We start from the raw sequence: 25,240 nt of genomic DNA on the forward strand, positions 1-25,240 counted from the left end.
GCTTGAAATGAGTTCTTCAAGATCATCTTATCTGTTCATTTACAATTTTGAGGTTAAAGTCTACGTGTAGAACCACACAGGAATTCTATGAGCCAGACTATGAGCCCTTTACTTGTCCTGGTGAGCAATAGGTCTGCTCCTGTGGGTAAACTGAGGTCAATGAGACTACTCCTGTAACTGTTCACCACAGCAAGCAAGGGGCTCACAACCTGGACCTGTTCATCACTTTAAACCAGTGGATCCCAACTATTTCTTGCTGGAGCTGCCCTTAGATTGAGCTAGTGGAGGAGTGAACCTCTTCACCCAAACTCCCAGAATAGTTCTTCGCTTCCATTTTCTCTCATGTCCTTTTCTGTTTGTTTTCTTTTCTGTCTCTTGTGTAGCCTTTTCTTCTCTGTGCATTTTCTTCCTCTTTTTCACTGCACGGTGACTGAAGAGATAGTGTAAATGACAACATCACATGAAGCAAGAGAGGGGAAGCTAAGCTGTTCAGAGGGATTTTAAGTCAGTGTATGAAATTGTTTTTTGTTTGATTTTGATAACAACCATTTAATGTCAATCACTGACTAATATACCTTGGAATACAAGCACAGACTTTGTGAAAGATGCCACACTTTTACCTTTTACCTTAAGGGATTAAGAGCTAACAATAAACATTTCTGACACTTCCTACTGGCCTTCCCAGGGAAGACTAGACTTTACATTCTTATGTTTGGGAGTTAAAAGCCACACAGAAAATAAAATAAACAAACAAACCATTCATGCCTTTATCCATCACAAAGAAGAAAAAGGGAGCACAAGCCCAACTGTTAAAAAATCCTATGCAAATCATCTTTGAATGTGAGACAGACAGAGACAGACACAGAATGGGGGAGAGAAGCATAGACTGAAAACCAAAATAAGTGCATTTAGTTCAAAGTGTGTCAGAGACAGAAAGGGATGGAGGAGAAGCGGAGCATAGATTACACAATAAAGTGTTCATGAAACAAACCCCACAACCTTAACTTCATATTTTTCCATTTTCAAATTATAATCATAGAATCATAGAATATCTATATTATTAATCATAGAATATTCTATCTAGTCCAACCCCCTGCTCAAAGCAGGACCAATCCCCAATTAAATCATCCCAGCCAGGGCTTTGTCAAGCCTGACCTTAAAAACTTCTAAGGAAGGAGATTCTACCACCTCCCTAGGTAACGCATTCCAGTGTTTCACCACCCTCCTAGTGAAAAAGTTTTTCCTAATATCCAACCTAAACTTCCCCCACTGCAACTTGACACCATTACTCCTTGTCCTGTCCTCTTCTACCACTGAGAATAGTCTAGAACCATCCTCTCTGGAACCACCTCTCAGGTAGTTGAAAGCAGCTATCAAATCCCCCCTCATTCTTCTCTTCTGCAGACTAAACAATCCCAGTTCCCTCAGCCTCTCCTCATAAGTCATGTGTTCCAGACCCCTAATCATTTTTGTTGCCCTTCGCTGGACTCTCTCCAATTTATCCACATCCTTCTTGCAGTGTGGGGCCCAAAACTGGACACAGTACTCCAGATGAGGCCTCACCAATGTTGAATAGAGGGGAACGATCACGTCCCTCGATCTGCTGGCTATGCCCCTACTTATACATCCCAAAATGCCATTGGCCTTCTTGGCAACAAGAGCACACTGCTGACTCATATCCAGCTTCTCGTCCACTGTCACCCCTAGGTCCTTTTCCGCAGAACTGCTGCCTAGCCATTCGGTCCCTAGTCTGTAGCTGTGCATTGGGTTCTTCCATCCTAAGTGCAGGACCCTGCACTTATCCTTACTGAACCTCATCAGATTTCTTTTGGCCCAATCCTCCAATTTGTCTAGGTCCCTCTGTATCCTATCTCTGCCCTCCAGCGTATCTACCACTTCTCCCAGTTTAGTATCATCCGCAAATTTGCTGAGAGTGCAATCCACACCATCCTCCAGATCATTTATGAAGATATTGAACAAAACCGGCCCCAGGACCGACCCCTGGGGCACTCCACTTGACACCGGCTGCCAACTAGACATGGAGCCATTGATCACTACCTGTTGAGCCCGACAATCTAGCCAACTTTCTACCCACCTTATAGTGCATTCATCCAGCCCATACTTCTTTAACTTGCTGACAAGAATACTGTGGGAGACCGTGTCAAAAGCTATAATAATAATACCTAGCTCTTATCTGGCATTTTTTTTCAGTAAATCTCAAAGTGGTTTACAAAAAGGGATAAGTATAATTATCCCTATTTTATAGACGGGGAAGGTGAGGCCCCGGGCAGTGACGTGACTTGCCTAAGGTCCCCAAGCATGCCAGAATTGGGACCAAAACCCAGGTCTCCCATTTGCCAGTCCAGGGCTCTGTCCTCTAGACAGTGATTTGAGACCAGCTTAGCATTCAGCTGTAGAGTTATCTTCTTTATTGACATGAAACTGGCAAAGTTGGAGACTCTTTTTGTTTTTGTTTTTTTACAAGAAACTTTGAGTTTACGGACTAGGCAGATTTTCTTCAGTGCTCCCAAGTTGAGAATTTTCAGGCTAAATGAGAGAACAAATAAATGTTTCTTTGTTCCAAAAGGATTTTTACTGTGAAAACTACTTAATGAAAGGGGGTGACGCTGAAGAGATCCAGTTATTTCATCGTGGAATGTTTGTCAAGCCACATTTCAGGGGTCACATCTGCTTTGATAAAATCTAGTTGCATATGTCCCCCCTGGAACTTTTGTCAAGCAAAAGCCCAGTGTTTTATTACATACGAGACTTGGAGTGAAGAAGCCCAAAATTGAAATTCTCACAATATGGGCCTAAATATTTCTTATGAAAAGCAATGTGATGGGAATAAAGCTAACAGATGTCATTTTACTGCCCAAATATGATGTGATGAAAAAGTCCATCGTGAAGTGAAGTGGACCTGAATTCCTACATGGTTACTTGAGGAAAACCAAAGGCCTGACTTGCCCCATGAGCTATGGTAAGGTGTGTAATTTTTGGAGACTGATACTATTGAACTACTGTAAAAGAAAGACAGTTATACTGCAAAATTAACACGAAAGACTGAATTCTTTGGAGTAGGAATTGTCCTCCTGCTCTATACCTCTGATCCGTCAATGAGCTCTGATGGCAATAGGGCTGTGCAGGACAGAGGAGCCCTTCTGCCTGGAGCTCATTGCTGGATTATGGTCTATAGTTGCACACCACTTCGTTCTATGGGGCCCTCTAGGTGCTATTGTAATGCAAATAATAAGATGCAGTTGTAAATGTGTCAATGTTTTATCCGCAGACTCTACTAACCGAGACTCCCTGGATATGATTGAACGGTGTATATGCCTGGTGTGTCTGGATGGCCCAAGTGGGGTGGAACTCAACGATACAAATATGGCTTTGCAACTTCTGCATGGGGGAGGCTATGATAAAAATGGTGCCAATCGCTGGTATGACAAACCCATGCAGGTAAAATCTTACTGTACTCTGACATGTAATTGTGCTCTGATACACACTAACCATGGCATACTCAAGTCTCATGTGTCAGGACTGATCACCGCAGGGGTCTGGATGGATACCCATCTGCATGCCATAGTAGGCCAAGTACATCACAGAGGGTTTTCATTTCCTTTGGAGTATCAGGCATAGACCACGAGCAAAGGCAGGATAGTCAGATGGGGAATCAGCAGAGTCGGGGGGGTGGGTGGGTGAGGGGGGTCCTAGCAGCGTGTCAAGCAAGAGGCTGGGAAGCACTGGCACTGAGACCAGAATGGCTTCCTGTCCATGAGCGATGGCAGACAGGGGAAACAAGTCCTACTTGGGGAACAGGAAGTGTTGAGGTGTATAGTTTGTCCTTTTTAACACTTAATCACTTGCAGAATTCATAATGCTACTCTTTACCCATGCAGCTGAGACGATATCTGTCTCGTCTACATTCCAGAAATGTCTTTACCCCAGACTAAAAGAAAGAAAAAAGGTTGAATTAGGAAATCTAGAACAAGAAAAAGGATGAGAGCAGCTGATATTTCCTCTTCTTTCCAAGTCCTTCACTTTAACCTCAAGCTCTCCCAACTCTGGCCCTAGTGGCCCTCTGAAGGGAGCAGGTTCCAGACGTGTGCAAATAACACAGCGGAGAAATAACAATGCCCTCCACTATGTTGCTGCCATCAGCATACTTGCTGTTTCTTATCCAAAGCACAGTGCATTCAGTTCATTATCCTATGCTTATTATTTATGCTATGGCATTTCCCTTGCTAGTTTGTTGTGGGAAGAGATGGAGTCTGTGGCACTGTGTGTGAACACTCCCCTTTCGATGGCATCGTCCTGGTACAGTGCACCGAACATTTGCTCAAGCACATGTGAGTCCTCTTTCATTATTAACATAACAGGACAGCATCCTGGGTTTTTTTGCTCAAACGCATTAATTGGGCCTCTTAAGTGTTAAAAGAAATGAATGTGCCTGAAAACAAAAAATGCGGTATCTGCTCTAAACATACTGGGATCCTCTTTCAGAAATTCACCCCTATGGCTTTAGCCCCACTTGAACTCTATTTTGAAACCCACAGTGAAGTCACGTTTCCCTCCCCTCCCCCCCCCCGCCCCGAACAACTTCACACTCTTGATTATGGTTCTTTATAACTGGAATCGCAGTTTGCGCATAAGAAAGGATTGAAACAATTTAGGACTTTCATTTTCCTCCACTTTTGTTTAATGGACCAAATCCTAGTTGCCTTTTTTCAGTGGGAGTTTCACCCTTGGCTTTGCCCCAACAAGCGGAAACAGACCCAAATAAAAACCATGTATCTAAAGACAACTCGAACTGATCAGCTCTTTGGATTTACTCTTGCTTTACACTGGTATAAGTGACATCAAAATTAGGCCCATTGCATTTGTGTGTTTTTCCCAGCAAAACAGAACATCCGTAATATAAGAGCTTACTCTGGTTTCTCTACGTCAGGAACTAATGATTTACCAAGAAAACGGTTATCACACCATTCGTAAGAAATAGGTTATTACCATGTCCCGTTTGTATTTTCTCTGACATGTTTACAGGAAGGAAAGCTCTAAGAAATTAGTCAGAGCTGATTCAGTGAGTGAGCTTCCTACTCCAAGGAGATTGAGATGGAAATGCTCTCCAGAAATTCAGGGACATTTAGCATCATCAGCAGAAAAACTTCAAAGGTACGGCAGATTCCTGGACTTTTCTGAACTGCTTCAAGTTGTGAGCCACTTAACAAACAACTGATTTATTATACAGCTCGATCCCACCCAGTGCTGATCATCCTCAATTCCCATGAAAGCAAAAGGTCTCAGTGCCTCACAGGATCAGGCTGTATGGTTAATACAATGCACTAGGAACTGCACTAACATTCCATTCCATTCATCTAAATATAGGACAAGTTAATGAAACTACAAATACCACTGGAAATAAATTTGATTCAGCATTCATTATTTACATAAAATGCGAACAATGGCCTCTATTTGTACAGGTATATGATTTGATCTGACCCATACATAGCCAAGCCTGTGGGGGAAATGTATTTAGGGGAGTTGTAAACAACTGGTTTGAATAGACAAGCATTTAATTTGCTTGTATCTACACTGTTACTACAAAGGCCAGTTCTTTGGAGCTGGATTTTCTAGATCACAGTGGATATGCGCGGAATTTTTCACGGTGACCTTGAATGACAAAAATGTTTTTTGAGAGATTTAAGCTTATTGTCTAAGTTTCATCAGAAAATTAACAATGTACACATGACCAATTTTAAATCTTCGCTTATTGTGATCCCGTTATATAAGGCAGCACTGGTAACAAAGTGTTTAAAATCTAAGATCTAATACGAGAGGCATTAGCTCATTCCAGATACCAAAAATAAAATAAAAATTGTCTTGTTTCTAAATAAACAAAAGGTGACATTTCTTTGAAATGGGAGTTCATAATAAAATCAGGGCCTGCATTAGACTTTTAATCTCTCCATTATTTAAATATAAGTGCTTCACTGATATTTAATCGAGAACAAAAAAGAGCATGTGTATCCTTCAGGAGCAGAATTGCTGGGGGGGAAAGTGTTTAACTCAAATGAGCACAACTACATGAGTGTCACAGCTCATAAGCAGTGCTGAAGATTAAAGTTGCATGTAGACTAGTGCATGATTAGAGATTGTTAGTTGAGAACAATTTACTGGTTGCCAAGTGCCAGACATTAGACTGAAAATGTCTATAGATGCTAGCTGAGATATGTGGTAAACAGTACGTGGGGAAAATGTTTTCTAAATATTGCTTGCAAACCACATTATATGGGAATCTTGCATTTTCCTCTACAACAAACGCCCCTGCTTGTTTTCTAGGATAGTAAACAATCTAGATTTTATTGCTTATACATTTGAAAACTATGGAAAAGAGTTTATCAAGAAACAAAAGACTAGCCCAGATGCCTACATTCAAGTAGCACTTCAGCTGGCATTTTACAGGTATGTTTATCAAATCATGGGAATAATATATTGTGAGCACAGATTTACAATTAATCAGGAAAACAAAGGGCCTAGTCCTGCACCCAGACAAACTCTCATTGGCATAAAAGGTTAGGCCTGCTGGATGGGGCCCTTAAAAAACAGGATGGAAACCCATAATAGTAGTCACTTTGTTCTGACATATAGCACCCTCTCATAGGGTATATGTTTGTTTTACAATTCTAATGGAACTATTTAAATCAGCTAGAAAAGTAAGCAAAACTTCCACAGTTACTGCAAAGTTACAGGGCCTATAGCTTAAAAAGCTGAAGGGAAGCAAATTGTCATTTGCCGATAAATCAGAGAAGGGTTACAGCCTCTTGTCTGTCTATTATAATCCAAGTTGTAGCTCAGATTCAGCATATAAAATATAATGAAAACATACCCAGTTCTGGATTTCTCTAATAATGGTGTGTAATTACAGGACACAATCACATCACCCAAAAGCTTGAAATGAGTAAACACATGACTGAGTAGACTATTTAGCATAAAGGAAGTCCTGGGGAAAAGAGTACAACCTGTCTAAATAGGCATAGGCAGGCTGCAGCTACTAATATATAAACAAATGATACAGACCCTGGCAGGAATAGTAGACCCAGGTGCCACCCCCTTTCCTATATGGGATTTGGGCCCAGAGGTTCTGTGCAGTGCACACCAACATCACTTCTATTTTATTTTTCTGTGCAAGGAATCAATGACTGACTGAGCCATAGTTAAAACCCATGAGCACAATCTATTCCCCTTCCATCACCTTGCCTCTCCACTCTACCGCTCCCTCTCTCCTTATTCATCCCATACCCCACATTCATTATCACCTCGTCTCCACCACTTAACAGTCCCTATTCACTCTCTGTCTCTCTCACCCTCACTCTCTGTTTCACTTTGCCTGCCCTCTCTCCCACCCCTTCCTCTCCCGTCCCATACAACCTCCCCTCCACTTTCACTGGGGGGGGAGGAGGGGGCAGCTTGGCGGATAGGCATTGAATGTGGTGGGAGCTGCCAAGTGGCCAAGGGAAAGAGAAGCCCTAGACCTCTGTTGGAAACCAACTCCCCTGTGCAGTAAGCACCTACCTGTGCGTTGCATCTGCCAGTAGGGGGTGCAGCTTGAAGCACACTGCACAACCTGCCATAATGCCGTCAGTTCCCCATCCACAGGGAAAAACAGAGACCTTCTGAAGATATCTCAGCAGCATATAGGATTCAAGCTCCACTGCAGGGTAGTAGTTACTGTTTATTTCCCCCTGGATAGCTGACATAAGCTGTTGTTGGGCTTGCCCCAGGCAAAATGGGCACCCCAGGGTTTGACCTTGCTTGCTCTTTTTACTATACTAATCTCCATGGCATTTCCATTGTCACAGGCTCTCTTATGGACTGTCAGGACAATGAATGTCCCAGGGTAGTGACCACTTGTGGGGTTTCTTACAGTAGACCCATTACACCAACAATCCCTAAACTTATCAAATTAAAATCTAAAATGGTCTTTCACGTGACCAGATGCCAAGCTTGTTTCACCCACTTTGTTAGCTGAAATCCAATAATGCCAACAAAGGACTGTCCATAGCCTGGTTATGAGAGCATGGTAGGTCCCAACTATAATACAGATTTCAACTCTGCTGCATAGACTGGGGGACAACTGAGCTATAACAGGTCCCCTGATTCAACTGTAGTGTAGACAAGCCAAAGTAATTTGTAAGTTATTTTCAGTGGGGATACCAATAAGTCCACTGGTTGCAAAAGCAGGGGACAAAGGACTGTAAACGGATGGTAATGTGCTAATTTCCATGTACAGTTCTGCTTGTAACCTGGGTTTTCACCTTTGGCTCTAAATCTGAAATGGCATACATTTCCTCTTCTAATTTTCTGTGACATGCACACACACAGAAAACATGCAATGCATTTTTTTCTTGTTTTAAATAAAACATGTTCCAGTCTTGTACGTAAATGATTGATCACACAATTATTTTATCGTGTGGCACTAATAAAACAGTCCTTGGGATCTTTCAGTAAATTCTAGTTTTATTAGCCTTGTTTTTACATACCAAATAATATTTTCCTAGCGCTCCATAAATAAAATATATTCAACTGTACACAGCTCTTTGTATTGAAAGGGCCATAGTATCCATCTTTTGGCAATTTCTTATATAATTCTATTAACATTAAAATGAAATACTACACAAAAATAAAATCAACCGTATAAAAATAAAATCTACTGAGCCTATTTTTCTTTTTGCCGTTATGATTCCCTAAAACAATTACTCTCTGATTTTCCTATTTCATTCTCTCAGATGCCACAGGAGACTTGTTCCTACCTATGAAAGTGCTTCCATACGCCGATTTGAAGAGGGAAGAGTCGACAATATTAGGTCTGCAACCCCAGAAGTTTTAGCTTTTGTAAAAGCAATGATTGATGACAAGTCATCTCTACCGGTGCGTTAAGCCCTCTCTTTTGCTTTTATTTAAAACAGAACAAAAAAAAAATCATGCTTCTCAATCTACTATCTATAGATAGGGTGACAAAAATGCCTCATAGACTTTAGTGAGGTAGGAACTCATTTCTGTGAGAACCAGAGCTTCATGCTAAATATGAATATTCATTTTATTATTTGACCACTCAAAATCATGATACAGATAATTACACCATGAGAAACAGAATCTGTGTCTAAACTTACTTAACAGAATCTTTTGTAATTTACACCCACAGAGCCAAATTCTGCTCTTTGGAGAATTTCACACTGAACTTGAAAGTTCAGGGTCATATACTGCACACTAGATGTTAGTTGGTTTGTTTGTTTCTATAGCCACGCTTCTGCCAAACATAGATAGTGTTTATCTAATATGCCCAGTCAGGCTAAAACTTCTGAGATTAGATGTTTAAATCTTGGTCAAGCTTAGGAAACAGTTTTCCATAATGCACTGACAGACACTTTCTGGAACTGCACTATTCAGCTGCCCCATGTGCAGATTCCTCCTGCACACACTCCATCAGCCTACCAGGAATATGAATAATTTGCACTGGTGGGAGGGTGTGTGGCGAAATGCAATTGCCAGGTCAGGGAGTGCACATGCACAAACAGGCTTACCCTAATTTTTGTCCTAGGCTCTCCCCTTTGCAGTCTGCAGGAAAGCCCCTCTGTACATCTCTGCAGGTTTTGTAGGGGAGTATTCCACCTCTGTTGTGCACAGATTTTCTGGTGGGTGCCTGTATGTGTCACCCTGCCAGAATTTGGACATATTTGTACAGAGCCACTTCTAGCAGGGGGTAGTCAGGGTAGCTGCTTCCAAGTATCAGAACTTTAACAGAAACATTGCAATGCAATGAGGTGTGGTGATTTAAGAAATCTTAGGCTTTGGCTACACTTGCATGTTATACCGCAATAAAGCCTCCCAGAGCGCTCTACCTCACTCCCCGTCCACACTGGCAAGGCACGTAGAGCGCTCTGACTCCCTGGCTGGAGCGCTCCTGGTACTCCACCTCCCCGAGAGGATTAACAGCTGTTGCGCATTGGCTGAGACGCTCCAGCGTAAACGAGGAGTAATGTTATTATGCACTGATTGACCTCCGGAAACTCCCCATAATCCTTTTAACTGAAGCGTCCTCTCTTGTTTTGTTGTGAACTCCGGACGGACGCGGAAGTGCCGTTTCAAAGCTCCCTTTCGGGGGCTGCTTATCAAAAAACCAAACACAGCTACTGTTTGCTTTGAATGAGTGAGAGGTAGGCAGGGGGGCTCCGTTGGGAGTGCCGACAGCTAATGTTTGCTTGAAGACAGAGACGGCGCGGGGGGAGTGAAGGGGGGACTGGGGTCCGGTTCGGTGAGCGGCTGCTTATCTTGTCTATGAGAAAAAAGAAACAGCTGCCCTTTGCTTTCAGTGAGTGAGAGAGAGGCGGGGGAGGGAGTGGGGTCTGTACTTACAAGACAGCACACTGACACACTCTCAGCACCCCAAAAACCCACTCTCTCTCCCCCCCCCCACGCTCCCTGTCACACTCCACACCCACCCCCCATTTGAAAAGTAGGTTGCAGCCACTTGAATGCTGGGATAGCTGCCCATAATGCACCGCTCTCAATGCAGCCGCAAATGTGGCCACAACAGTGCGCTGGCAGCTGTCAGTGTGGACAGACTGCAGCGTTTTCCCTACTCAGCTGTATGAAGGTGGGTTTAACTCACAGCACTGTACATCTGTAAGTGTAAGTGTAGTACAGACCTGTGTACAAAATTCCAGAGGTTGCTGGAGAACTGTATAAGGAGGTGACAGTTTCCATTCCACCACCACATCTTCCACCGCTGTATGCTGTCCAGTTCAAAACCCATCTTGTTCTGAACAGGGCTCTCAGAAACTCCATGTTAAAAATCCACTGACAACATGAAGGCTGAGGTGGTTCCTGAACAGGACATGACTTTTTAATGGTAATCACTATACTTTGGCCAGAGCTCCTCCAGTCTGGCCAACCCATCCTACATAGGATTCACTATCATGCTGAAAATGGCTTCTGCCTGCCGGTAACCTCTCTGGTGATACAGTGCTACTGTCAACAATGCAGCTTGCCTGGGAAGATGAAGTTTGTCCAGAGTGGGCAAGCCCTGAGGTACTTCCCCAGAACAGTCCCTTCTCCATGCATCAGTCCCTGCCCCTGGACAGCACGCAGTGCCTGGGTGCCACACCAGTGCATGCTCTCATACTTTCAGAACCTCTAGCAGAAGACAGATTCCCCAGTCAGTTCCCACCCCCACGTTTTCCTGCCAAATTTTTTATCTGATTTCTCTTGCCCCTTTGAACCATTGCTGGTGGCTCTTATCCCTTCCTTTGTCCACTCATATTCAACTATCTGGCTTCTCCAGCACTTGCAAAGCTTCATCATCTCCCACTACGTTACTGCCTCAACTCTGAGACAGTGTACCCACCAGTGATATCCTAAATGTGTTGAATCATGTGAGTGAGCAAGGGAATGTCACAGGTGACCGCATAGTCCTCATTTCTCTAGAACCACCTCTGCCAGCCCGTGCCTCATTTTGTGTGCTCCAACCTTCCAAATGTTTATCTCACCCCTTGGCAATAATAAATATGGAGGAGAATGATGTCATTATTCCATCTAAAGAATCCTGTAAACATCATACAGTTCTGCCCAATGGAATTATGGTTTTCCTGGTGATTATAAAGTATGCATATTTTGTTAGAATATCCCTTTGGAAAGGTGCAGGCATCTGAATTACTCTGTGGATATTTCACCCATAATTTTTTGGAACACAAACATTTGTTCATATATGACCATTCTTTTCCAGTCTTAGATCCATATATACTATAGTTAAAAAAAGAATGAGAAACAGGATTCCCTTAGCTGACCTACACTCCACCAATGGAAGTGAAACGGGGTTGGTTTTTTTTGTTGGACTAAAAGACCTGTCTTTTGATTTAAGGAGCCTTGAACTCTCTGAAGTATTTTTTGCTAGTAGCCATTAGTCCAAATCAAATCAGAAAATATTTTGCTTCTGATACCAAAGAAAGTGATTTTCAAATGACAGTTTGAACAATCACCAAAGATTGAGTCTGAGTCAGATTGATTATCTAACACAGGAGATATATATCATACACTAGACACCATCTTTACAGGAAGGAACCTCTGACATTGCAGAGAGTGCTTGAGAAACTGTAAATCAGATTTAAAGACTGCATTTTCTAATGTAATCTATCTAAAGGACCTGGGACCTGGCTCTAGTCTCATGGAGAGATATCAGATTCTGTGCTGTGAAGGTCTCTGATGATGCCCTTGGATTGCTTCTAAAATGAATTCTTTATTCAAAAGATCATTCATTGTTGATGCAAGCTGAAGCTTCCCTGTTCATTTAGAATTACACAAAAGAAGGCAGTAACTTTTGCCTGTTTCACGATCTCCCTAATCTGGAACATCTCACTTGATATACACTAGCAGCTATGCCTAAAATTGATCCCATGTCCTAAAGTCTGTTACTTGGCAGGAGCCAAAATTTACAGTTCTGTAACCAGAGATGTGTAGTAACTGCAAAGGTTAAAGCAGCCCTGGAAAATTCTAGTTGCCCATTCACTCAGGGGAGTGATTTTCTTGACCAGCTGGTAAAATATCAATACTTTTTTTCATTAACATCACTGTCTCTGTCATCATGATAAAGGACGCTCAACAGATTTAGTGCCTGGTCTGGTAAATTTCTATGATGGTTTTGCAAGGCAAGGATTAAACTATGCAATTATTGTACCTTTTAAATTTTAAAATTTAATAAGTCATACTTCATCTGTTGCAAACTTTACTGACTGCCCACAGTGACCTACATTGACTGAGAATTTTCTTCACCAGTTCATCTCATCTCTACTGATCATGTTTTAGTTTCAGTAAACTGGTTCTGTTCACTAATACAATACATGTAATGGCACAGTTCATTCTGCTTTTAATTTATTGATACCTGCTGCCAATCAGATAAGAGTATGATTAAAAAATATATTAGGCATTATGTTGACTATGGACCTTATACGAACTCTATTAAGTCAATTGAAAGTCTCTCCATGACTTCCATTGGCTTTAGATTAGGTCCTATGACCTATTTGACCCTCAAAAAATAAGGCAATAATAGTGAGCATAACTTTGAACCATAATGGCCTTCCATTCATTCAGAATGCCCACAACAAAGTAGGTATTTTGGGGTAACCGGGGGCATTTGGGTGTACTATTGGTTGTTGGCTCGTTGCCAGTAGAAGTTACTTCCTGGAGAGATTTTCAGTAATAGTTATGTTTCTATTCCACAACAGGAATCTGAGAAGATGCAACGATTTAAAGATGCAATCACGGCACAGACTAATTATACTATTTTGGTGAGTAAACTGTTGTTCTGCCTGGATGAAAACCAGCCAGTTTTATGTTTACAAAAACATGAAGACATAATCACTAAGTACATGAATTTCAAAAACTTTAGGTGCCTCTGAATACGGAGGACCCCAGTGCCTCACACTATCTTGTTGACTATCAGACCTACCATCCAAACAGCCATATGGCTCCATCTTCTATGATCTCACTTCAAGAAACGCTTCCCAGAAGCTGATATTGCAAGGTTAAACATCTGCATGAGACAGTGCTCGTTAGCTTACATGATAATCTTTGGACATAACACTCTTGGGCACAACCTTTCTAGATATGATAGTTCTTATATAGTTGTCACAGAAGATGGCCTTGTGTAGTTGATGTCTCTACATGGACACTGGGCATTTGTGTGACAGTTATTAATTATTAACATTATTATTAATTATTTGTATTGCAGTAGCATCTAAGAGCCCCAGTCCTGGACCCTATTGTGCTAGGCAGTGTATGCACACAGAACAAAAAGACATTCTGTGACCCAAGGAGCTTACAATATAAGTATACAAAAAGACGCAATAAGTAGATACAGACAGGCAGGCAGATGCAGGAGCTCAATGAGACACCCACCTATATTTCCTTTATTCAGCACAGTATTTATTCTAGTGTCCAAAAACTCCATTCTCATAGGGAATAGAAGCAAGCATGCACATCTCTCCCAGAGTTTACAGGGATTTAGATCCAAGGCTTTTGTTCAAGAAGGTCTCTACTATACCGGGGGTTACTTTTCTAAAGCTGGCTAGTGATGTATTTTTATATTACCCTTCCGGGGAAGCAGCTATGCCTTTAGAGCCCAGTCCTCCACTGAGGTAAACGAGCATAGCTCTAGTGACATCAATGTAGCTGCATTCATACACTCCAGCTGAGAATTTGGTCCTTAGATTCCAAACATTGACTTAGAACTTGCATGGTTATTAATAGCAAATGAATAATTGTACAATACTCCCTTTAAAAGACTATTGAACATGCTCTACAATAAAACAAGGGGATACCCCAGTGAAGAAATCACTTTACTAGTAAAACGACCCATTTTCTGTTGATTAAAAGTAAAGCAGCTCAGTCTTGGTAACACTTCACAACCTGCTGCGTCAAGACAAAGTGCTGACTTACAATACTAATAACTTACTCAAGTCACTCATGATGCTAATAATTGTTAATAACCAGTTTTGTTGTAAAATTTACCACCTTTACTTTTGCCTCAGTCCAATGCCTAACAAATTCACTGTAAGCTGCTGGGCATAATCATTGCTGATTACTGCTTAAATAGTAGTAATAGACAAGAAAGCATCCTCCACTAGTCCTTATCCCAAAGCACGTGCAGAGTGAGAGGGGGAAGACATGTCCAAGGAGTCATTCTTCAGACTGTGGAATGAAGAAAGGGATGAGGAACGACGGTTTGTGGTGAAAGCACTGCACTAGGACATTGGAGGATCAGATCCTGGTTCTGCCACAGATTTTTTTTCCTGATCCTTAGTTCTACATCTCTAAAAAGGGCATATTAACACTTCTTTTCTCACATTCTGAGTCTGTCTTTGTTTATGTAGATTTTAAGCTCCTCAGGACAGGGACTGATTTTCACTGTATGTACAGTCCCTAGCACAAAAGGGCCCCAATCTCAGTGAGATCCTGGGCACTCCCTTAACACAACTAAGAGTGCCTCCTTTCCCTAAAATTGCCAAAAATATGCAGTAGTTCATTTTCAGTCTAATGCAATGTTACAAACATTAGACCTTTGTGTAACTCATGGGGCAGAGCTAAAATTGCTTTGGGAACTTTAATTCTGGCTTTCCTAATTTATAAGGAATTTAAAATCTCAACCTTAATATTTCATTAGCTCCTCCTCCCCCCCCCCCCCACTTTTTTTGAGGACAGGTTAATATTAGCATGCACTTGAAGAGACAATGAAATTCAATTTTAGATGTAAAAGTACTCCACCCACTTTTGATCATTGGGCATTCCCTCATTCTCATAAAAACATAATTTAACTGGAGTGCCTTAAAACTATGGGAAAATTCAAGTGAAGGTTTACACAATCTGACTAAACTGTATATGTTACAGACTGAAATATATCAGCCATGAAGAAAATAAAACATCCACCTCATAACACAAACAGCAGTTTAGGGTGATTTTATTTTCCCTTGTTAGGGCTTACCAGCAACATTGCTATCTTAAACTTGGAGCCCTAAAATTCAATTTAGCACAATTTTTTCCTATGTGTTGACTCACAGTTTATTTCGTTAGCCTGTCTCGGTCTCTCTTCAGACATGGCATCGATCTATGTTGCAAAAATGTCATTGCTAAGAGCCTTATAAATCTTGTATGATAGCAAAATATGTCCTTTGATCATCAAGTCAATTTCCCTCGATAGGAAAAACCAAGGTAACCACTGTTACGTTGCACAATCCTTTCTCCAGTGTTTCTGAACCATGTGTGCTGACAGGCGTACAGACCACTGACCAAAGGGTGTGTTCTCCTTCATGAGCCAGACAAGGTTATTTACTCCCTTCCCCTTGCATCATTCATCTTAGACATTGGGACAATTCTTTCCTTGAGAGAAAAAACAAATTGCTGCCTTCTTACTCTTCTCCTTCCCTTTTAGAGCATTCTTGTCTTCCCTGTCCTTGAAGGTTCTGTGCCCCTTTAGCTATCAGTTCTACTTTAATTGCCATTTGAACTTTCTTGTTCTACGTCTAAATGATCTGTCCTTCCCAAATGATTTCATCAGTGAGGAACTATATCTTTCTGTCCCAGATAAAGTCTACACATTCACCAAGAACTTGAATACGTATCAAAAGGGTTTTTGACAGCATCCATGGCTGGCAGTTGTGGTGAATAAACTGAAGGAAAAATTAGATTTAAATGTGTCTTTTAATCTGGAGTGACTTTCCACCCACTTCAGACCAGCCAAAACCTAGGCTGCTGTGGCCAAGACTTTTTTAAATAATTTTAATTTCTCAGTTAATTCAATTATAGTCTCCTAAAGCACAGGAAGATTGGAACAAGTGGTTATGGTATCTTAGGGTTCTCTCTTCCACATTCTAGATAAGGACTTTAGAGCAATCAGAGGACAGCTGGCCCTAAGAGAATTCATCCCAGGCCAATGCATGGCAGGATCGGACTTTGGAAGTTAAGTCAGTTGTAGCTTCAGACACTAAGGAGCAGAGAGCATCCCCACCGCCTGGCCCCATTCTTCTCCAGTGACTGGGAACCCTAGATAACTCTGTGGATATAAATTCTATTGGACCCTAAGCCCCTTATCAGCCCAGACCCAGATCCACAAGCAGTGAAATTTCTGAGAATAATCTGCTGCCGTTTGGAGAGGTTTTGGAGCTTCCTAAGAAAATTTCCTTGAAACCAGTACATGTACTGTGAAGTAAGATTTTCACAAGTGCCTAAAGGAGTTTCATTGGAAATTGGATATCTAACTTCCTTCGTCTCTTTTAAAAATCCCGCCCATAATACTTACAGGACCTGATTTTCAGAGATAATGAGCACCCATAACCCCAGATGACCTCAGTAGGAGTTGTGGGTGCTCAACACTTCTCAGGATCAGGCTCGTACATAGCACTTAAAAGTACCATATGAACTTTTATTATTGATTATCCACAATGAATATACGCTGAGTAATTTTAAAATACATTTAGGGCATTATTCCACACAAAGTCCCCCAAGTCTAACCAAGGGAAATGACAGCAGCGGCTGGGAGTTCTGTAGTTCTGCATGCTGTCAGTAAAACCGTCTGTTTTCAATTATATTTTGATAGGCCATTACTGGAATGGCAATAGACAATCACTTGCTAGGGCTCAGAGAGACAGCACGGGAGCACTTCAAGGAACTGCCAGAGATATTTACAGAGGAAACATATTTGACAAGCAGTCGATTTATCCTCTCAACCAGCCAGGTGAGTGTTTCAAATTCATGGGTCTTGTTGTAGCAAGATTCCCTGTTACAGAACTAATTCATTCCTAATCAGCTGAGTCTATAGTTCACAATGAGAATGGTGGCTTTGAAATATTGTGACAGTAACACTAACAGCCATGCAAAATTCCTGATTTTTCATTCCACAGTATTTTTCTATAGTCAAAATGCACATAACAAAAATTGGCTGAAGCCATAACTTCCCTTTTCTATCCCAAAGCTGTACCCCAACTGACAGACAAACTTTGTGACGCCTAGTCTTGAACACAAAAAAACCCAACAAAACTTGTATGAGAGCCTTGTGCTTCCTTCCCTTCCACTTTAGGTCTCCCTTCTTCCCTTGCCCTTTTTGAAGCACCAACTCCTGTAGTAATTCTGTTTTCCAAAGACAGCACAGCCACCAAGCCAGACGTCCTGCCATTGTGGCTAGAGAGGGCCAAGAAGCATGAACAAATATTTCTCTTTCTAAAAGCAGCTGTGTCTGAAATTTCAGGCTAGTCCTAGCCTAGGTTTTGCAAGGATCTATGCATGTTACTAAAAGCTACAAGGCCTTGCGCAGCCTTTCCTCACCTGTGAATATCCCCACCTTTTCACACTTAAAACAATACTGACTGGCTGTTACATGACTGTGACACACTGCCCGCATACCTGGTTGCAAGGCTTTCGCCTACAGTCTCTGGAATAGACCAGATGGGAAATTCCACTGAACAGTAAATTAGGAGGAAGGCAGCAGCAGGGAAACACATTCAAGAGCTTTAACCAGAAGATGAGATGAAAACTGTGCAACACAACAACTAGAAATGAAGGTGTGCTATTCGGATCCTGTGACTGGTGGATTGGATATGTGTGGAGCCCCAAAGGCAAACCTCATAGTTGGCACAGGCCTAAGACCATCACTGGCTCTGCCTGTCCAACACATACAGGGAATAACAACATGAACAGATTAGGGCATGTAGAGTGTAAATATCGTAACTACAGGCTTAGTCGTCCTTCAGATATTCACAAAAATTGTCAGAGTTGCAATTCCTGATGTGCAAATGAGCTTTTACATTTACAGATAGTATATGCTGGTAACAAGATGATTAGCCACACCAATATTTCCTAGATTCAACATTTTGAACGATAATACTGGGGTCATCAAAACTTACAAATTAAATGTTTCTCTACATACAGTAGCAGGTTTAGTGAAAAAAGACATCTACATAGTAATTCAGTTACTGAAACTCTACCTCAACTATACAGGACTGGGAGTGTGCAATAAAACGGACTGATAATATGGTGCTGAAGCATAAAAACCTTAATAAGTAATTTGATCTTGTCATAATGTTTGTGGGCTTTCAGACATGAGGATTGTAGCCAGAATACCACTACATAAATTCTCCAAGAAGCCATCCATGAGCAAAAAAGTGCTTCTGATTAGCTTTATGGCCTTCGGCTGTTGCACAGCAAATTTATCCGACAATTCTGTGACTCTATTAGCAGGACTAATGGCTTGTTCTATGCCATTAAAAAGCCAAATGTCACTTTTGAAGGCTCATGTATACAAAGTCTGAAACATATAGATTTCTAACAAATCTTAAATTTCCTTCAGTAGGAAGTGTTTTATCCAGCATTATGTCACAATTAAATTCGAATTGTAACAGAAAAATTGTTTCAACTAATAGCTGAATGAATTAAAACATACTGTTTTTTCCCGGCTTCCGGATTATAAATGTTAAAGAGCTGAAAAAGTATTACATTCTATAACTAATTAAACTTTGCGCATTACAAGTTTAAATTAACCTTGAGATAAGCGGAGTGAAATCTTAGGGAAATTTTAGGCAGTATAATTGTTTATATGCATTCTGTAGAAATTATTGATAGTTATTCTGTAGAAATCAATATGCAAAGGTCTATTTAAAATGATAGAATAAGTGAAATATATGCATTTCAGTCTCAGACAATGAGCCCAGTTTTCAAATATAGCAACTGAACAGAACATCCAAAATCTGCATTTGGACACTCAGATCAGTGTTTAGAGCCATACATAGCCGTTTTATCTGCCAACGTGCTGATTTTGGTGTCCAGCTCTGTGCTCCAGACTTCCTATTAAGGCAACCATATTTGGTAAGGGAATCCTCTATGTTTAAAATGTCTGGGGCTTTTAAAAAAATAATTATTTAATGTTAACTAGATTATTTCACTGCTTAAACTTGAAATCACTCTTTCCCTACCATCAGGTTCCAACCACCATGGAAATGTTCTGCTGTTATGGGCCTGTGGTCCCCAATGGTTATGGTGCATGTTACAACCCACAGCCAGAGCATATATTATTCTGCATCTCAAGCTTTAAAGACTGTAAAGAGACCTCCTCAGTTATGTTTGCTAAAGCTGTAGAAGAAAGTCTCATGGAAATGAGAGATTTGTGCAGCAAACGCAACGCTACTACGACAAAATCACTGGCTAAACAAGAAACGGCTGCAAAATCTCAAAATGGACGCAAGCTCTAACGGTCTGTGACTTATTTTCCTGCACCCTTTCCTTTCTCCCACTCTGCAGATCCTTATGAAGAAACAATGATACAACTGTTCAAAGGCAAGGTATAATGAGAAACATTTTATTGTAGAACAAAAATGCAGCTTGTTTTAGGTATGATTATCATTTATCAAGATGAAAGCTGGAATACTATAACTCTGAAGTTTAAGTTTTTTGCTCTAGAGTCAGCAATAATGATTGGTCTGTTTAGTTGAACTGAAGATGGCAATAATATGGAACCATACTGCACCACCACTCCTATCAATATGCAAAAGTAGTTTTAACATCCATCTTTATTCTGACCTTGACTAGCCCCAAGCACACATCTGTTCCTAGTAAAATCAAGAATAATCTACATGGGGTCTTTTCATAAGAGGAGTTCCATGTGCATACCAGTACATCAGAGTCAAGTGAAGCAGAGAGAATTTTGCCCTAAATTAATTCACGTACTTACTTCCTCCTCTTACTGGGTGAAATACATCCCTTTACAGAGGCCCAGCACAAGGCCGAGGCACTTGTCCCACTTAAATCCCTTTGTCAGCTCTCTGCAGAGGAATGAATTTTAATCACATGACTAACAGTAGAGCTGTATGCAACCATAAGAAATCAAAGAGTTACAAATACGTGGAGTAGAGAGGCAGGCACTCAAATGTGCTCTGCAAGCTGCAGAAGTCCCCACTATAGAAGTTACAGACATGATCCGTTTTTAAGAATACTTTTCACTTGTTCTAACCTCTGATCATCCCGTTTGGTTTGTTTTTGTTTTTAGATACAGATGTAGTGATTCATACACAGTATATAGAGCATTTTAGTCTTGCATTGAGTATGTGTCTTTAAATAAACCATTTGCTTCAATGTTATTTAATATAGTTAACTAAGTGGTAAGAACAATATACCACCGGTACAACTTTTGGAACAATTTATTTTGGGAGTGGGGAAACCCTTCTACTCCCCACCTCTGTTTCAGTGACTTTCTCTCTGACTGAAAGACACAGCTAGTTCAGTCTGGAGATTTTCAATCCTGATTCCTGTCCAACTCTCATGGTAATCAATAGAAAGACTCTTATTGATTGAATTAGGAGCAGGAGGAGACCCCCAGTTAGCCAGAAGGGTCACTCTCAGAAGTTTAGCTAGGGTTGTAGTTGGACAGGAGGGAGTAGGGATCTGTGCTTTCTCCTCCCATTGAACTGAATGCCTGTCCTCATCATTCATAGCCCTAAGAGCATGGGACCAGATATGATCCAGTACACAAAACTAGCTGGATAGCTGTAAGGATAATTGTAATTTATTTAATCAAGTTTAGGAACCAACCCAGTAAAGCGCATATGCACATGCTTAGCTTTAAACACGAGCAGTCTCATTAACTTTATTGGGACGATTCATGTACTTCCAGTTAAGTACATGCTGAGGTACTCTGCTGGAGGAGGGCTATATAGGGCTCTGTTACATTTAAGCACCATGGGCCTATTCCTCAACTTGTGTAAATCAGCTACATTAATTTTACACAGGCTGAGGATGTGGTCCCATATTTTAATGCGGGTTTGCTGCTTAAAAAAAAAAAGCAGTTTCATTACAGCACAGAACTGCATTCAGTGAATAGTAAAAAGAGAGACTATTTTTAAAGTATTAAATAATGCTACAGCATGATTTTGCTCCAAAATTAATATAACAAAAAATTACATTAACTATGTAGCGGGTATGTTGTCTAGCAAGTAACCATTTTTATTTTTTTAATTTGCTGTTTAAAATGTGACTTTACATTTTGTTTTCATACTGCTGCTAAGAGAATTACCTTTCAACATTCTCAATATGATCTTGCTTTGTTCTATGTCACTGTGAAGGCAGTCTTCACTTTTAATACAAGCTTGACACCAAAATATTTTGATTTTTTGATCACAAAATTGTGTCTGAGCTTTTTGAAACGATGAGCAAGTTCCAAGTTTGCTAATTTATAGAAAATGTGGTTATGATTATTTCTAATTAGATATATTTAAGATTGGAAAAATATTTTACATTTTGACAGATTTCAATGTGTATTTCAGAGTATTACTTGCACACCTTTTTTGGCACAAGCAAATGGCAGAAAATAGCTGACTAATTATTATGTACTCTGCATACAACTGTATGCATTGAAATTGAGATTGGATAAAAAATCATTGTATTTTATAATATTCAGTTACTATTAATTGACAGGCAGAAAAAACTGACCACAAAAGAATACATCACTCATCTCCAGATGCTTTTATTTTCCTCACTGCAAATTGATTAACAATAGAAGGTTTTGTCATCATCCTTTCATTTGAATAAGAAATCAACAACCACCAATACTTACTGATTGCTGATTACCACCAATTACTTAATGATTCCAGGCTTAGATATATTGACCTGTTTTTCCTGTTCATCTGCTTTTCACATCACTAAATCTTTCTGAATCAGGATCTCTGTGCACAAGAAATGCAGTCAGTCCAAATGTGGCTGAATTTTACAGTTTGTACTTAATGTATGCAAGTTGGATAAAACTTCATAGCAACTGTGATGCCAGAAAGTGTTCTCAATTTCTCAGTTACGGTCCAGCCTCTCGGTTAACTAAATCACATATCACCATGTTGTATGAAACTGTGTTGCAGTGGAATATTTTGTGGCTTTCAGGAAGTGGTTAGTTTTGGTTAATGTATTTAAAATTAGTTGTTTTAGACCAGTAGAATAAAATTTTGTTCTGCAGCTTTAAAACACGTAATCTCAGCATATGCAACTATGCAAAGCTAACTGAAAACTATTACATATTATTCAACTACAAAACTGTGAATAGATCACTCATACTAAGTGTTTTGAGAATGTTGTTTGGCAGGATGAATTCAATATAATTACATTAATATAGCAAGTGGCAATGATTTATTATAAACATGTTAATGACACTTGAAATCCACCTGTTAACTGCAAAATGGTTTAGGATGGTAAGGTTTCATGCAATATATACGAACATATACTGTATATAGGCTTGGCAAAATTATTTTTTAAATAATTTTGACTGATATCTGCTTATTTTAAGCATTTTTTCAGTTTTTATTGATTTAAATTTTCACAGTCGCACAAAATTATGGGCTTTAAGCACTTTTAATTTTTATCTATTTAAATTTTCAGAGTTGCAGTAAAATGGTGGGGGGGTCAGACAATTATTTAATGATAGAGAGATTCAAAAAGTTAAAGCTATATAACCATTAAAAATAAACTATCAGCATCAAATGTCAACATATACAAAGTAAATATCCATAAATCAAACTTAACAAGTTCTCAGCAACATTTTTCTTCCTTTGCCTATATGTAAATTTTGATTCTGATCATCAGTGGAAATATTTTTCATCAGTTTGTGTGTGTAAGGTGAAATCAAGGTTTACTGATATTTACTAATAAAAATCTAATCCTCCCAAGCCTATACACACTTTCACCCACCCACTCACCCAGTGCTAGACTGTGCTCAAAGATACTTATGGACTGATATCTCACTTAAAAAGAGGATTCTCATGAATATCAAAATTCACAATGAACAGACAGAAGTGGGAGAAATCTTAATAGTGATGCACATTAAGGGATAAAATACTGCTGGCATTACCCCTGTGAGTAGTCTCAGTGACACTATGCATGTAAGTTCAGTAGGAAATGGCTATAACAATGTATCTGAACCTTTTATGGTATGTGAATTACCATACAAAATTAATATTTTAGTGACATTGTTATTTTTATAACATAGTATAGATTTATGGCAAATGTAAATGTGTATTTATAGCATCTTAATTTTGTTTCTGTTCTAAGTTTTATGCTTTAAGGAAACAAATATCTATATCTAGAGAGATATAAAATTGAAGTAAACTGTATATTGGTACTATGAACTCAGAATATTTAAACAGTAAAAATCTGTGTCCAATAAAAAGTATTGCAAGAAAAGACCTGATTGAGTTTATTAAATCATATAGACAGCAGTTATTTTAGCCTCATTTCTTACTTAAGCAAATATGTTAAAACGATGTGCTATGATATCTTCATCTGTTCCATCTGACGTACTTTCAATGCTGCCAAGGTATGTGAAATATCAGACCTCTTCTATGTTAGTCCCAGAAAGTGTAATTGGTGTTTCTTCTTGTGTGTTGATGGCCTGGTTCTGGTTTTCTCGGTGTTGATTTTCAACCCTACTAATTGTGCACAGGCCTGGAAAGCATTTGTTTTGGCTTGCACGTCTCTATGGAAATGGAATAGCAAATTGATGTAATGTGCAAAGTCAAGGTTGTCAGGAATCAGGGATTGCAGCCATGCCTGGGACCAGCTAAACACTCTGATTGACCAGACTCCCTGACTGGCTGAGAGGCCACGCCTGCTCTTAAGCCCAGAAGCAGCACCAGGCCAGCGGCTCTTCAACGTTTATGCCTGCCACTGCGATTGCTCTGATACATGCCTTGCTCCTGTTCTGCTCTGTTCCTCACACAGATCTGACCCTTGGCTCTGACTCCTGATTCCTGACTGCAGCTCTGATCCTTAGTACTGTTTCTGGCCTCTGCCTCTAATTCCGACCACTAGTCCTGGCCACCCAAACCCCAGTCTGCAGGGCCGTCCCTACCCATACGTAGGGTGACCAGACGTCCCGATAAAATTGGGACTGTCCTGATTTTTAGTTCTTTGTCCCACGTCCCGACCGATGCACGGTTGGGATGCCATTTATCCCGATATTGAGGATTTGGCTGCTCCGGCGGGGGATTTTTTGTTTTGTTTTTTTGCTTCGGCAACCCGGCTACGGCCGCTTTTTTTTTTTTTTTTTTTTTTTGTTGCTTCCCCCATGTGTCCCGATATTTTGTCCGTTTCATCTGGTCACCCTAGCCATACGCAAAGTACGCAGCTGCAGAGGGCACCAGGAAATTTGGTGCCCCAAATTCCTGGTGCCCTACCCAGCTGGGTGCTGCTCCAGCCCCTGCTCCACTTCTTCTCCATGGCCCCCGCCCCCACCCCGCCCCTTCCTGCCCCAGCCCCACCCCCACTCCACCCCTTACCCTGAGGGCTGCAGCAGGGGTCGAGTGCCCTGAACTCACCGGGCGGCGGTAAGTGCAGCGACCCAGCCCCAGCCTGCGCCATGCCGCCAGCTCCCAGCTGCGCCACCGGTGAGTGCTGGGGGTCAGTTCCCCCCGCCCCCAAAGTCCGGGAACCAGGGGAGCAGAGTGGAGTGGGCTGGGTCAATTCACTTCCCACCACCCCTTAAGCGCGGGGTCGGGCCCATCCTGCACTCACTGGGCAACATGAAGTGCAGCGACCTAGCCCCAACCCGCTCCACTGGCTCATGCTGGGGGGCGGTTTCCCTGCTGGCCCCAAGCCTGCTCCTGCCCCACCCCTGCCCTGCGGAGGCCTGGGGCCATACACACACACCCTGCGGGGGTTGGGGGGGAAC

General features: G+C 40.9%; 1 protein-coding gene across 1 annotated transcript in view; it reads left to right on the forward strand.

The window, feature by feature from the left end:
• The window catches only part of CHAT (choline O-acetyltransferase), a 53,328-nt gene extending 29,570 nt beyond the window's left edge, over positions 1-23,758 (forward strand). The window contains exons 8-15 of the mRNA XM_007067235.3: positions 3,290-3,459; positions 4,249-4,349; positions 5,044-5,172; positions 6,340-6,462; positions 8,787-8,928; positions 13,278-13,340; positions 17,144-17,281; positions 19,518-23,758. Coding sequence (XP_007067297.2) covers positions 3,290-3,459; positions 4,249-4,349; positions 5,044-5,172; positions 6,340-6,462; positions 8,787-8,928; positions 13,278-13,340; positions 17,144-17,281; positions 19,518-19,787 — 1,136 coding nt within the window. The 3' untranslated portion in view covers positions 19,788-23,758. The remainder of the gene's footprint in view (positions 1-3,289; positions 3,460-4,248; positions 4,350-5,043; positions 5,173-6,339; positions 6,463-8,786; positions 8,929-13,277; positions 13,341-17,143; positions 17,282-19,517) is intronic.
• Positions 23,759-25,240: the final 1,482 nt, after the last annotated feature.

The sequence above is a fragment of the Chelonia mydas genome, chromosome 7, assembly GCF_015237465.2.
Source record: "Chelonia mydas isolate rCheMyd1 chromosome 7, rCheMyd1.pri.v2, whole genome shotgun sequence".
Taxonomy (NCBI): Eukaryota; Metazoa; Chordata; order Testudines; family Cheloniidae; genus Chelonia; species Chelonia mydas.